The 14410-nt window shown below is 44.6% G+C and overlaps 1 protein-coding gene and 1 long non-coding RNA gene across 4 annotated transcripts in view; one reads left to right on the forward strand and one right to left on the reverse strand.

Annotated features, from left to right (window-relative positions):
* LOC146185073 (uncharacterized) overlaps positions 1-14410 on the reverse strand; it is a 91962-nt gene that overhangs the window by 25847 nt on the left and 51705 nt on the right. The window contains exon 2 of one of the 3 annotated variants that reach the window (XM_084606056.1): positions 9252-9281. The exons of 1 other annotated variant lie outside the window; for it this stretch is intronic. In XM_084606056.1, the coding sequence (XP_084462182.1) occupies positions 9252-9281 (30 nt within the window). Of the gene's footprint in view, positions 1-2656; positions 3295-9251; positions 9282-14410 lie in introns of those variants that run through there. One more of the 3 variants, XM_084606055.1, reaches the window with a different exon arrangement.
* Positions 10008-12118, forward strand: LOC146185074 (uncharacterized). The gene is made up of 3 exons (XR_014707773.1): positions 10008-10151; positions 10814-10898; positions 12014-12118. It is a non-coding gene; the product is annotated as an uncharacterized LOC146185074 (long non-coding RNA).

Here is a 14410-nt window from a genome sequence, read left to right on the forward strand (position 1 = left end):
CAGCAGACCAGAGTGTACATCACAGCAAACCACGGACATAGTTCTGCATAAGCCAACATAACGCGTACCTGCCCCTAGCACCGGTGTCTCCACTAACGCATTGCGCGAGATCGCGACACGTGCGCGGTGGAGGGTCACTGCCTGCTTCGATGCTGATTGATGATGCACGTTCCCCTGATGCCTCCTCGCCAGCCAGAACCTTCCACGAGAGTTTTCCGCCGCGGTTTCTGCAGGAAGCAGAGTGGAGATCACGTCTATGCGACGCCCCTGGTCAGCGCGTTGTCTAAAGGGCATAAGGGGTCTAAATAAAGACTTTGTCACTGCCAGTGTCCTTTACAGGCGCCTCTGCGCGTCCGAGTCGCAGGGGCACACGTGTTGTGAACTGCCGCCATCGAAGTGCACGCCCTGGCGACTAGAGCAGGATACATCGAAGCCCCAAATGAATACGGGCTGTCTTTGTGTGAACAAGAATGAACGGATGACTGCTAGTCCCGTCTTAATAAAGTAATGATTGGTCGGAGATGCGTGGCTTGTGCGGTACCATGCAATAGGGAATAATCAGCTAGAGATTATTCAGCGTCTCATCATCGTGCCACGCCCACTGCGAGAAAAAGGTATTTTCGTATCCAAGTAAACCGCGTCCCACAACAGCTATGGCTATCTATATAAACGTAAACTTCTTCACTTCATCAGTACTCATCCGGAGATGCAGAATCCAATCCCGGCCGCGGTGGCCGCTTTTTTATGGGGGCGAAAAGCAAGGCGACCGTGCATTGTGCGATGTCAGTGCATATCAGAGAACCCCTGGTAGTAAAAATTTCCGGAGCCCTCCACTACTACGCGACTCATAGTCTTGGTCACTTTGAGACGTTCGTTAAATCCCATAAACTAAACTAACCAATACTCAATTGAATTTGTACCGGCCTCTACTGCGCTTACAACTGTATTTGAATTCATTACGTCGCCCTAAGGGGCCACTAATGTTGTGCCGCATTACACGTGTGCAAATTATTACGTAAGCAGAATCTGCGCTTCGTGTCAGACTGCTCATCACTCTCTATAGGTTTCCCGTTCATGCGCAGTGACGCGCCGCCTCGCCACGTTTTTCCAGCAGCTGGCGCCAATACACATGAGCGTGGTACCCGGGCTGTATTTGTGCTGCCTACAAGCGCATAATTCATCGTCGTCAGCCTGAGTGTACCCACTGCAGGCAAATCCCTGTCATATGCATCTCCAATAATGCAGTCACCATATCCTTGAAACCATCTTAATCCGCACACCCGATTATCTGTCGCGCCATGCTACGCTTGCCTTCACTTGGAATCCAATTTGCTACCCTTAGCGACCATCGGTTTATCTTCCCTTCGCGTTACATGCCTGTCCACGCCCACTTCTTCTGGGTTTCGACTAGGAGACCGCTAGCTCACGTTTATTTCCTGGCCCACTATTCGAACTCCCTGCCTCTCAACGTTACACCTATATCAGCACCCTTCCCGTGTAGCCCCCTTTTCATTAGCCTCCAAGTTTCTGTATGGGCGAGTGCCGGTAATATACAGCTCATATGCATTTTTATATCCCAAATATGTCCACCGTTTAATGTTTCACGCTCGGCACAGGTGACCCTGCTGCCTTATGAGGCAAAGTTAGGGGTGAACGTGAGGCCAAGGCGCTTTGAAGCAGTATAATCGGGCTGTACAACTCCATCGTGGTAATGCTAGCTCTGACGCAAGCGGCGAGCAGCGCCCTGTAATACGATCATGCTATATCAAAACATAAAACGTACATCAATCTCAACTCGACATGTGGCGCAGAATGAAAGTGCATTCGCGGTACACGAAGCTCATGACTCGTCATAGCCCGCTGTCATCCTAACCGATATCAACAATAAACGAATGTGCGCGTTGTAGCTGCCACCGGCAACTCCACAATGTCTACATCGATTGCATGGTGCATGAAACGACACCTGCCGTTTCATACAAAATGCGTGTGACCTTTTTTTTTTTCTTTTTGTTCTGCCTCTCGACTAACACCCCACCACTTACGAATCTCCCCTTTTCTATATGATAATGGAACAGACATCAGGCGAAAATAAACCATGTATTTCTGGGACGGTGGACCGGGAATTTGCTTAACGGGAGACCTTGCCAACCTCACTCCTGTTTTAGATGATTCGCTGAGAACAATTTCACAACCCTCAGTGGGGTCCACTACTGCAGTTTGCTTTCTGGGGTCCATAAATCATCCGAACGTGTTCCCCTTTTCAGCATCGGAATCTTGCCTCTACCTTTATGGTGTCGTTACGTACAATAAAAATGCATTCAACGTTAAGCCACATGTGTTAATGACGTACCCCTCGAAACACCTATGACAGCGAAGAACGGCGCCTAACAGACAGAATAAAAAGCTATTTTTTTTTGTTCATTTTCATTTTTTTAAGGGAAAGGTGAAAATCGGAAACTCGTCAAGTACGGGCATCCACAAAAGTTTGTGGCCAAGGGACATTACAAGGAAGCTTAATTTCTTGGCATTCTAAGTATACAACTACGGAGTAGATGTTGTTCAGTTTATTTTTTTTTTCTTAGTGGCTTTCCTTCTTCGTTATTAGGTGCACCTGTGCAGTTCCCCCCAAATGATTAAAAGTTTCGTATCAGCTCACGCAGTAGAATAGCAGGACATCGACGGTGCTGACAGATGCGCGCTGCTGCCTGGAGCGGCCATCGTCCCAGGGTGGGCCGTTCGTGGGAGCTCCCTCAGAGATCCAGTGCACAGTGGTCCGCGACAGGGCCACGAAACACATGGTCACGGAGCCACGGTCCGGAGGCATGGCCTCCCACTTACGACGGCTAGTCTCTCGGACGAATGAAGAAGCAATACTCGCAGCACAGCGCGTGGCCAGCGCCAACAGGTCCCGCTCAGCCTGACGACGACGAAGTCACTCCCACTGCGCTCCTCTCGAGCGGGTTAACAATTCCAGGGCTGACACGTTTCGACCGGGTACACCGGTGTCGCAGCACCCGACTGCGCGAAGAGACGAATGAACAAGCATCGAACTATACTTTCCGCGTGAACAAGATCGTCAAAACGCCGGCGGAGACGCAACGAGCAGTCCGCCTCGTCTGGCGACCAGCGTCGCGAGCGAGCGAATGATCGTCGGTCTCAGCGCGGAGAATGCTCCCACGGCGGCGGCGGTGGAGGACGCCCTCCTTTCCCCAAGCCCGACAGCGACGCGAGGGCGGCGGGGAGGGGCCTACTTCAGCCCGATGCCGCAGCACCACTTCCCTGCACAAGCGCTCCAGCACTCTGCGCCGAGTTCGAGATCCCCCACCTGAGGGAAAGTGGGGACACACCGGCTTTCCGTTTCACCCTTTCCTCCTTTCCTCTCGTTGCGCACGTTCGTGCTGGGTGAGCCCCAAACGAAGGGCCCCTCCCCCGGAGGTACACAATGGGCGTTGTGCGCTCTTTAAGCCACCTGCCCGCCACCCTGCTTTTGATGTTCTTACATATAGATTCGCTCTTTTACCACAGGCTCTCTTTCCGTTTCTTCGGCATTTTTTTTTTTTTTTTCCTTTCGTGGCGTGCGCCTCTTCGCTGTTCGGAGCCGTCAAGGGCCCGAAGACCTGCTTTCGGCCAAACTGAATTCGAGGTGCACCTTGTGCGCTTCCTCCGTAATGTACCGTCTGTACAAAAAAAAAAAAAAATAGTAGACACGCACTGCTACTCCCGTGCCCCGGAGGACGACCCAGCGTCGGCCGCGGCTTTGGACGAGCGCTACCACCGCCGTGTGCCCTGGTCTGGCGCGTTGTGCTACAGCATTTTCGTATTGCTCGCCCAGGAGATCCTTCGCGCCCGATTCTCGTGCAGGTGTCGCAGATTGCGTCAGCCCATCACTCATCCAGTCTAGAAAGGGGCATTTTCTGGACACTCAGATTCTGTTGCCTCAACAAACACAGCTAACATGTCCATGTTGCTGCACAATACAGGAAATTTAAAAAAAAAAAAGAAAAAAGAAACGATAAAAATAAACGGCTAAGATTGGTCGTGGCCGCACTAATTCACACTTCAGCATACTCATGGTATACTGCATCGCAAGGATGTTGCCATATGCGAAACTTTTGTTTGGCTTATGCTTGAGAGACACCTTCAGAAACGTGTATTATTTAGAATTTTAGTGCCCTAGTTCCCACTGTATAGGCGAAGAAGATATTTTTGCTTCTAGTGTTTTAGAGAATAAGAGGCTGTCAGCAGCACAGCACTGAATGGAAGCCAGGAACCCAAATTACGTGACCGTGGCTTCCCTTTTCAGCGGCACTAACGAATCTACTGCCGAAATACTATAGATGAGTATCAATGCCGTTTCATGGATATGGAAGCTAAATGTTCCCCATAATACAGCTCATTATAGTGTAGCCAGTACGGTGTTACACCTTGCAGATCTGTATTCGTTCCTCTCCTTGGGTTTTCCTCCTCCCCTCGGTTCCCCGTATCCTTGTAGCAACGTTTTGGCAGCTCTTTACAACCGAGGAAGGGGATCTGCTCAGTCGGCTGTGAAGGAGGCACACCAACCACTTCGGGTGGTAAAATCATAAGATGCACAGTGCCAATTACTCCATTCCGCAGCAGGTTTGTGATCACTTATGCTTTATGCCGTGTACAGAAATAGGCACTGCGGCCTCCCAGTGCTAATATTCCCAAGTCGTTGAGCAGCGCCGAAGACTACGACGTTGAGTGGGAATATATCAACTTTTCTCTCTAAGTCAAAGCGTGCGGCAAGTAGGGGTCCGACTCGTCGTACAGCTGTCTCGCGTTATTGACTCGTCGTCTGGATTACCTTCTCCGTGAGCCAATAGCCACGCTCACGCACGCTCATCCTTCTCACGAACTAAGAGGTCGCAAGGACGAGCCTTGACCTTGGGCTGGGTATAGCTGCGCAGCTCGGGCTCCGCAGCGGGGTTCGTATTATTATGCGCACGTGCTGCACAGCTTAAACTATTGCGCCTTGGTGCCATATCGGAGTTCCGAAGGAGGCGGAGAAGAAGGAATCGTTAACGCGAGCAGCGGCCCTCCGTCATCCGCATGCCACCTCGGATCCGCGCATTCCATCAAAAAACACGCGAGTTAATCCCCCGCACACCTCTTCGCCGTGATGCCTCAGTCGCTTCGTGCCTTTCACTTTCACCGCATGAACGCGACCGTTATGCAATCGTGGCAGTGATCGCCCGGAGGTTGCCCAAGGTAACGCCGCGAAACAGACGCACCACTAAATCTTGGCGAGATTACGTGAGGCTTCGCGAAATCCAGCAATCCGCATCTCGACGCCGTGGATCTAGTGAATGACTAACCTGGTAACACAACCGTAGGGCGTGAGACCGGATAAGACTTGCCGCGAAAGACTCAAGAACGGCACAGAAGTTTCAAAACAACCGTAAGAATGTCTTGCCCTTATAAGAAAACTCCTAAGCTACCTGAATTCTCCGCTTTATTGAGAGAATATGGTGTTTCAGAGCCACGCCATCATGATTCGTCCGCTACTTCTCTCGTATCTCGATAGAAGCAAAACCGGAGCAACTATGAAAGTTGATCGTTATTTTTTTTTTCGACAATTGTTGTTTTGACATGTTGAAAATTATGCGAAAGGTCTTCCGTACAAATAATCTCCCGATTTTTTTTTTTTTTTTTCTTGACGTAAGCGCTATTTGAATTTTCCACGAAGAAGCAAACGTTGGTCCAGAAAAAAATTTCCAAATTATGCATGAAACAAGATCCAATGACAAATATTATTTTGGGATATTTGACTTGCGTTCTTCTTTCATATCATTTGAAAAATGGAACAATATAATAGCCTCTCGTACTTTTTTGGACCATTAAAAATGTAAAAATAAATGTGGCGTTTTAGGAAATTTCTTTCATTACCCTAACGTTTTAGCTAAAAGAACTTTTTTGCGTTTGCACAGGTTGCTATAGATGATGTTAAATCATTTTAAAGTAGTTGAACGAAGCGGTTTTTTAAATAAATTAGCTCCAAACTCCGCAAAAAAAAAAAAAATATATATATATATATATATATATATATATATATATATATATATATTCTTTTGTGATATTCAAGCCTGTATTAAGAACTCGAGCCTTCGTGATAAAAACACTTGAAATGGCTCAGTATATGCGTCAAAGCCTTAGTTTATATACCTAAAATATTGTATCCACATAAATTTTGTTTGACCGGAGAAATTATTTTTTGAAGTTCATAACCAGCCACCGTAAAAAGAACTCTGGCTTCACTGCAGAACACCTACGTGTAGCCCCCTAATAACTACGATTCGCAAATTCAATCTGGAGCCAGTTTGTGCATGTCATAAGTGGATAGATAAATAATGCTGCAGAGAAGGCTACATTCGCTCTGCTTTAAGCTATTTTGTGCGTTCAACATGTTCCCATTTCAGAGGGCAGTATTCGAGGACTGAAAGAAGCAAGATCTCTTGAAGCAAAAACTTATTTTTATGATTGTACTTTATCAAAATAAAAGACGGAGAATATCTATGCTTTACTCTGCTATACTAATGGAAACCATTATTTATTGCGAGAATTCAGTTTCATCAGGACTTGGCACGTAAAGTGCGTTGGACGCTTTCTGCGGCGCACTGGAAAATCTGTCAGCAAGTGCAAGCTTGAAAAGCTAGTATCATTACGCACAGTAAATCACAAGAGGGTGCATTAGCCTGAACCAGAAATAATATGAACAGAATTAGAAAAGAACGGCTTTTAAAATTCGCTTCGGAAATCGCAGTCCACGATACTCGCTGTTGATTCACTTGAAACCAGCTACGATTTCTGCACGAGGTGGTCGGTTTCGGGGGCAAGGGACGCAAATTTCGCATGGAATGACCCAGCCCTTTCCGTACTTAGAGCACTCGATAACCGCACTCGAATCGAACGTGAATCGAACAGTCACTGATGGAAGAGTGAATTAATAGTAGAAGATGGCTTGGTGTACTCATATGATACAAACTTTTTACACTTCTAAGGACGCTGTCATAAATATTCCCAACATCAAGGAAGCGGCTGCTCTTCACTGAGAGAACATTAATGCTGACTCGTTCTCTTCGATATGAATCACATTAATATTTGTGGACTTTTTCATTCAGTCCTTGGTTTTATTCTGTTCATATTGGTTGTTGTTTATTGCGTTATAGAAAAATATTTCTATCTATATTTTTTCGCTCGTTACATATTTTGACAAAAAGAAAAAAATAGGCGAGGTGTTGGAAAAAAAGAAAGCACACACAGATACATGCGTCCTGTGAATTATGGTGTCTTAGGCACTGGGGAGAAGGGAGAGGTTTGAATCTACAAAAACAGGGAAGGCAGACAGCACCGTCAAACGAAACAAGAGCGGCCATGGTCGCGCGCAGACTACCAAGCGATGCAATCTCGTAAATTTTCATTTATAGGGCAAAAAAGTAGCATCAAAGACCAATGGATGTGGCTGAAAAGTTTCCAGAAAGTCCAGCTAGAAACTTCCAGCGGCTGTTCTCCTTTAGCATTCATTATTGAGTTTGTCGAAAGCCTGTCTTGTAAATATATATGCTTGTTGTTTATTCGTGCTGCTTAACCCAGCCAGAAACTTTGAGACTGAAGTGGGCTTAACCTCTGTGTGGTTTCACAGGCAGGTAAATACGATTTATCAGCTAATCAAGTGGGGTGGGCAACAGAGAGAGAGAGAGAGAGGAGAAGAGTAGAGCAGGAGTTTTGCTCGGATTGGGCGATTGGGCGGCGGTTGCGCGAAATAGCGACTTGAAGGCTAGTGGGAAAGGCCTTTGTCCTACAGTGTACGTGGTTGGGATGATGAGATGATGATGACTTACTTGTGTAAGTTGTCAGATGATATGAAAAACATGTTTTTCTTTTGTGTATCTTGTGCTTGCTGCACCGCTAAACTTACATGCGGCGAGGAGAAGCCTGAGTTAACGGAACCAGCATGATACACTGGCTGATATCAATTATAATTACTGCTTATTAGTGATTGATAGCCAACTACCTGCTATTGATTTTGTTTAAAAATTGCGCAAGCATAACCTATTTGAGTGCCTACAAATAGATTTCACAGTTATTTTCAAAGAAGCCATCACATAAAACTCCTCCTGAAATGGTGATAAAATACTTTTCTGTTTACGAAAACCTCTATGTGACATTTCGAAATGAAATGCCGCACGCAGAGAGTGCATTTCCGCCTACATTCTACCTACTATTAGGTTTTATACTGCAACGCCCAGAAAGAGAAAAAGGGGAAGATGAGGAGGATGACGAAGAGGCTGCTCATGCTGATTCTCGCAAACGGAGTCTGATCGCTCCCAACGCTCATTCTCTGGATAATGAAACAACACTCGTAACAATATGCCAAGTCTGTTTAGTCGGCAAACCCAAAGGTTATTTAGTGCAAGCTGTGGGACAGCATCCGCTAATATAAAATACATTTGCCAAGGGTGAAAATTCTTGGGTGAAGACATTATAGGGATGATACTGACTGCATAAAGCGAAATTGTTTCAAAGCAGCATTCCACGTCGATGTAAGAGCGAAGTGAGAAGAGCTGCGCTTCACTGATAGTTATCAATGTCATGAATTAATATCAGGACCGAAATTTAAACTTACGAATTTGGAGGGTATCGAAGCCATGCTCAACAAGGTGTGAAGGAGCTTAATGAAATAAGAATGTTCTAATTAATGCGAAGACGGACAGTAATTCTGTACATTTAAAAGTAGTTCTCTCCTCGGAATCACACAGTAAACGAGGCACAATTAGCAATAATGCAATCATTCATAAGCTACGTCATGCTGTCTTTCCAATTTGCACTTAGTATTCTGTACAAAAGCAGGAGGTCGAAGAAAACATATAATAGGTTTTATGTGGACATTACTGACGTCTGATACGCATATAAGCAAATATGGGCATCCCACAACAAAGCACAAATGTAAATTAACGCAATATGAACCAGGCTCACTGGTCAAAATATTTTCTAGTGCTCCCCGAGACTTTAAAGAGTGATCGACGAATTGAAGGCTGGCACGTTCAAAATTTGGCGCAAATATGACGCAATTGTAAACAAACAGCGGATCTTTACAGGAACCTCGCGACAACAACGTTAAGACAGTTACGCCATAATAAATATTCACGCCGGTAAACGCGTGTAGAAAGTTGTGGAAGGCTAGTTTTATATATATATATATATATCCAGCTTCTTTAGTTGCTACTCACAAAATACGGTTGCGAAGGACAGTCACGCAAGCACACTCTAAAAAAAAAGAGTGTAAAAGGAGGGTAACTTCGGGATTTATGCTATCTGAAACCGCATGGCTTAAATATACCCTGCGCAATCACCCGCACGGAAAACGTTAGTCTCTCTCGCATGACTTTACACCATTTCGTCCCTGCAGCTCAAGCAAAAAAAAGTTTGCCGCTTGTTTCTTCTTTTTTTTTTTTATGATGGTAACCGGTTTCAAGCTGGGTGCGGCTGTGTTCCTACTTCCCGTCCGATGTCCTTTCAAGAGCTACCACAAAAGGACCCCTCGTTTTTCCCCGGAGGAGGTGGGGAATCGTCGAAAGTTGGGAGCATCTTATCTTCTTACAAAAAGCGGTGCCTCCCCCCTTCACCCCCCCCCCCCCCCGACACCCGTCCCGTCTTTTGACTCCTACGCGAGCTTGACCGTGGAGAGAGCAAGGCCGAACTCAGAACAAGGGCGGACAGACAAGTGTGTACGCTGCAAAACAGGGAGAAAGGGGAGGTGAGGGGGGAGTGGTGGTGAGACGAGAAGCGAAGCAGTTGCTTTTTAGTTTTGTTGCTTTTATTCTCAACGCAGCGTCACGTGTTCGTAGTTGCTTGAGCCTGCCTGCGTTCCCTGCGACTCTGCTAGTCCGAGAAGACGACGACGGCGATTGCCGCACGAGTCAGCGTTCGTGCTCTTTGTCGTTGGTACTCATCTGTGTTTTTAGAAAAGTTCGGTTGCTCTCAGCGATTATTTTATCGAGTGCGCTCATCGATGCCTCACTATGAAACGACTTCGTGAAAGTGTGAACTTCGGAATGAAACGGCGGATGGCTGGTCGTCGCGGTGGTGGCGTTCCAACGGATCCTTGGCGCCAAATTTCAGCCGCGCATGTAAGTGACGTTTTACATTTCGTTTTACGTGTTTTTCTCTGCTATTTAACTTGGCCTGAACATGTTTTGTTATTGCTTACGTCCGCGACGCTGCTTGTTTGTCTGTGAAACGGCCTCTGAGCACGACGTCTTGGATCCCAACCTGAGCATACCACTCCCTCAGTTCAGACTGGAGGAGCGGCGCATCCCAAAATTTTTAGATGGTCACGACCTTTTTGCGGGATGTTAATGGTGCATTTTTAGTCGTCTACGACGCTCACAAGCATATCCCGCGGTCGAAAGTATGCGTCGACGAGCGCTAATGCAGTCCCGGTGATACGCATTGACGTGTTTGCATGCCGCATTATTTTTGCTCGCTGCCTACAATCGATTTTGATCGTCTGTTGTTGCTGCTTTACGGGAACGTTGCCATAAATGCGGGAGAGCATGCAGGGTGATGGGTTAAGTTTACGGTTCTTTTGCCAGCAACTTGTACGTTCGAAGGCAGCGCGCTTGATATCCTAAAGTCACGCTTTCAGAACGCCGATTTAACCCCGCAGTTTTGAGCTGATGGCGTCGAGACCAGAGGTGGGACCGAGCCGATTCGTGTACATGTATACTGTCGCAGTGACGCAATGTGCAGGAAAGACATTTCTCACGCTTTTTTTTTTTTTTCGCTGCAGGCTCAAGTCCTTCGTCTCGTCTGCGCAAGAACGTAGACTGTCGTTTCTTCAAAGAATTTGAAACTGGTCTCTGCTATCCGTGCTGGTAAGCCCAAAGCATTGTTTCCGTCCAGAAAGGGGCGTTTAAATTGACACGCGCACTTTTGTGGCACATATTGCTGATCACTGACATCTGCCTCAATGTATATTGCTTGGGATTCTCGTCGGAGAATATTTATGTCGCGTGCCATGTGTGTGTCTCCTTGCGTGTTGCCATTTTCGCTCATGCCGTGCAATATGGTGCACGCCCAGACAGTGACTTATCAATTGAGTTTCATTGTGTTTGAGGGCGTGTGCGAGTAAATGGTGTTATTTAACTTGCTGATCACTTATGTTAAAAACTGATAATAAATATTGGACTCGATCAAATCACTTAACAAGTGAAAAATCTGGGTTAGCTGGTGATCAGATGTCTTCAGCATTGAAGCAAACCATGTGTCACCCCTTCTCTGCTTTAAGACTGACTTTCTTTTTGTAATCGGTACATAAAAAGACCAGCGCAAAAAAAAATAATAATTACGGGGACAAAGGAACAAAAAATGACAGGACGGGCACTGAAATACGTTTTGTGTTCCTTTGTACCTGTTTTCTTTTTTTTCGCTGGTCTTTTAGGGTGTAAGTATGAACCGACTGGCCCAAACAGCTTTTTTGATTAAATGTGCTAATTTTCGTTAGCGAGCTAAGGAAAATTTTTATATCACTAATATTTTTCATTTGGGGATTTGCTATAGTTTCTACTCAGCTATTTCCATTCTGAACTTTTCAGCCTCCTGACCCATAGAAAGGAGGCTATGCCTGACCAATAACAACACATTCTTTTCCTTCTGTAGTTTCTGTTGTCAGACATTGTGTTATACTCATTACTACAATTCACTGGTACTGAGACATTCCCTCATTGAAGTTAATGTGTATTGTCATTGTGCTAGCAGTTTGTCATAAATCTGCTATTCTAGTTTATTTAAGCAGTTATTTCGACTGTAAAGAGGTGGCAGATATTGTTACAGATATATCTAGGAACAGGAGTTGTAGCTTTTAAGCTCATTGTCAAAATATTTGAGTCATTGTTGTGGCATGTGTGGTGCCATTATTTTTTGTACTATAGTTATGTATGTACTAGTTACAAGTATCATGCTAATGTTATGAATGATACCTTTGCTGCAGCGTACCTGCCAGTAGGAGGAATACGGTGTAGAAGTGCTGTTACTCCTGCTTCTAAAGATCAACCTGCTTTCTTCAGCGCTGGACGACTACTTACGGCAAGATTTGTATGGTATGTATTTTTCGACATAGCTGTGGCATTGTGGTCTGTTCATTGTTGCTTTATGTCTATCAAAGAGCATATTTTTCGATGCTGAGGAGCAATAGCCCTGGCATTACATTGATTTTGGAACCATTCAGTGCTATTGAGCAAGTTAGCAAGGGAGGAATTTTTTCAGTATGTAATCGATCTGAACATGTTGACTTCTTTTTATTGAGTGAGCTGTTAATGTATGCCTCTTTTCTTTTTTTCTTCAAAACCTAATATTTAAATTGTTTGCACTTGGTTCTCAGCAGTAAGGTTATGTTCTCTGATGGGTGTAATTTTCAACAACTCACATGCTCTTATGTTGCTAGGTATGTCCACAATAGAATGAAACTAAAAATGAAGTACTGCAGGTGATATGTAATGGACGGTATTTTAGCACTTTCAGCTTTATTGTTTCTTTTGTGTTCTTTATATTGTTTTGTGCCATTTGTACTCAGCGTATTTTCCTTGTGTTCCACCACTACCATTTAACAAATATATATATATTGTAAGCACTGTGAGTGACCTTCATCTTCATCTCAGCGTAATCATCATCGGTCATCGGGTCGTGCGAAGAAGACGAAGTGTTGCTAAGCTGTGGCTGGTCGGTAGCTGCTGCTTCGGCCTACCTGAAGTAAAAAGGTGAATTTGCTGGTGCGTTCTTCTGCCTCACAATATATATATGCCCCCACCCCTTATGTCATGTCTATGGGCCTATAAAGGGAGAATGAATGAAATGAAATTTGCAGTACAATTAGAACTGGATTGTGCAGCACAGTGGACATGTCTGTGGTGGAGGATAATGGTTGAATGGCTAATCAACCGAAATTGACTTAACTTTTGCATTTTAATTTTAGGGGACAGTATTATATACCAGAAATGAGGGTCCCCAATATTATAGGTGAGCCCAGTTCTTAAATTTTCTGAAAGAGCAATGTAGTTCAAAATACTGAACAAGGAAAGGCGTATTTGAAAACTATTGTCTTGCTTTCCCACATTGCATGTAAAAAATGTTGCTGCACTTGGTATTGTTGCCAGAATCATGTTAGCTTCTTCTGCATCATCAAAAACACAAAATATGTCTATATTATCTGAATAAGAAATGTCAGCAACACCCTTTTTTAGTTATGTAATGTGGAAAAACCAACTTACAAAGCTTTTAAAGGAATATTTTTGATGCTCATTATGTTAGACCACATAGATGATTAGGAGGGTTTTAGGCCTAGGCTCACTCATTAATAGCCTTCAATTTTGCAGTTTTCATATTGCCTCTTATAAACAAAAAGAATAGATAATTAAGTCTAATCCTGAAGCTGTACCAGGTACCCAAAGTCCACATTGCTGCACAACCCACCGGCAGAGACTGCACGGGTGTCTCTTCATAGTTTATGATTTGCAATCTGTAAAGGTAAAGAACATAATCTTCGAGAAATTTGTTGTAAACACTTTTTAATAATCATTCTTGTATAATATTGGTCAGCATTTACAATTTCATTAGTTAGGCATCTAAAGAGATAAGCAGTTGACAGTTCTGGCAAATTGCAGTTTATGAGAAGTTTTATTCCTGCTGCATGTGCTGCGAGCATTACATGAAACAGCAATACATAGAATCTCAAGCTTTGTGGTTTGTTCAAGGAATTATAGGGGTATTGAAGTGTATTGTTTTTTGCCTCCTGAGCAAGATAATGTAGTTTTGAAGTGAAACGGCAGTCTCGAGAAGTTTTTGGCATCGGTATAAGCTGATGTGTGGTGTGAAACTAGCAATGAACTTATTTAAAAGTTGCATTTTATTGTCATGCTTTACATAATTCTGCATCTGTGACATCACTGCAGTAATGCACATGTGCAGAAGGTGCTTTGGATGTGCCTTGCTATCATTGCTCTTTTAGCATGAAATGTTCCATCTTTCAGAAGTGGTATCCCGTATTTTATAAGGCATAGCCTCTGTGGTATATTCATGCCTTTTTCCAGGAATGTAAACTGCACTAAAGGCAGAAACAATAGAATGGCCTTAGACATACCCCTGCAGGAGCAAGCTCTGCAGGAACAAGCTTCATTCGTTATATTCATGAGAAATGACAACGAATGCGAGAACAAAAGAACCTCCCCCCATCCCTCCTCCCCCCCCCCAAAAAAAAAAAAAAAGAAGAAGAAGAGATTTGCAGTTGTCACTTGTGATGGATGATCAGATGACTAAAGACAGTGTAGTCTCAGGAAAACATTAACACTATAGGCAACATAAGATAATGTCATGAAGGACCAGAGACAGTGTT

The sequence above is a fragment of the Amblyomma maculatum genome, chromosome 6, assembly GCF_055883805.1.
Source record: "Amblyomma maculatum isolate TAMU_Amacu chromosome 6, ASM5588380v1, whole genome shotgun sequence".
NCBI classification, from domain to species: Eukaryota; Metazoa; Arthropoda; class Arachnida; order Ixodida; family Ixodidae; genus Amblyomma; species Amblyomma maculatum.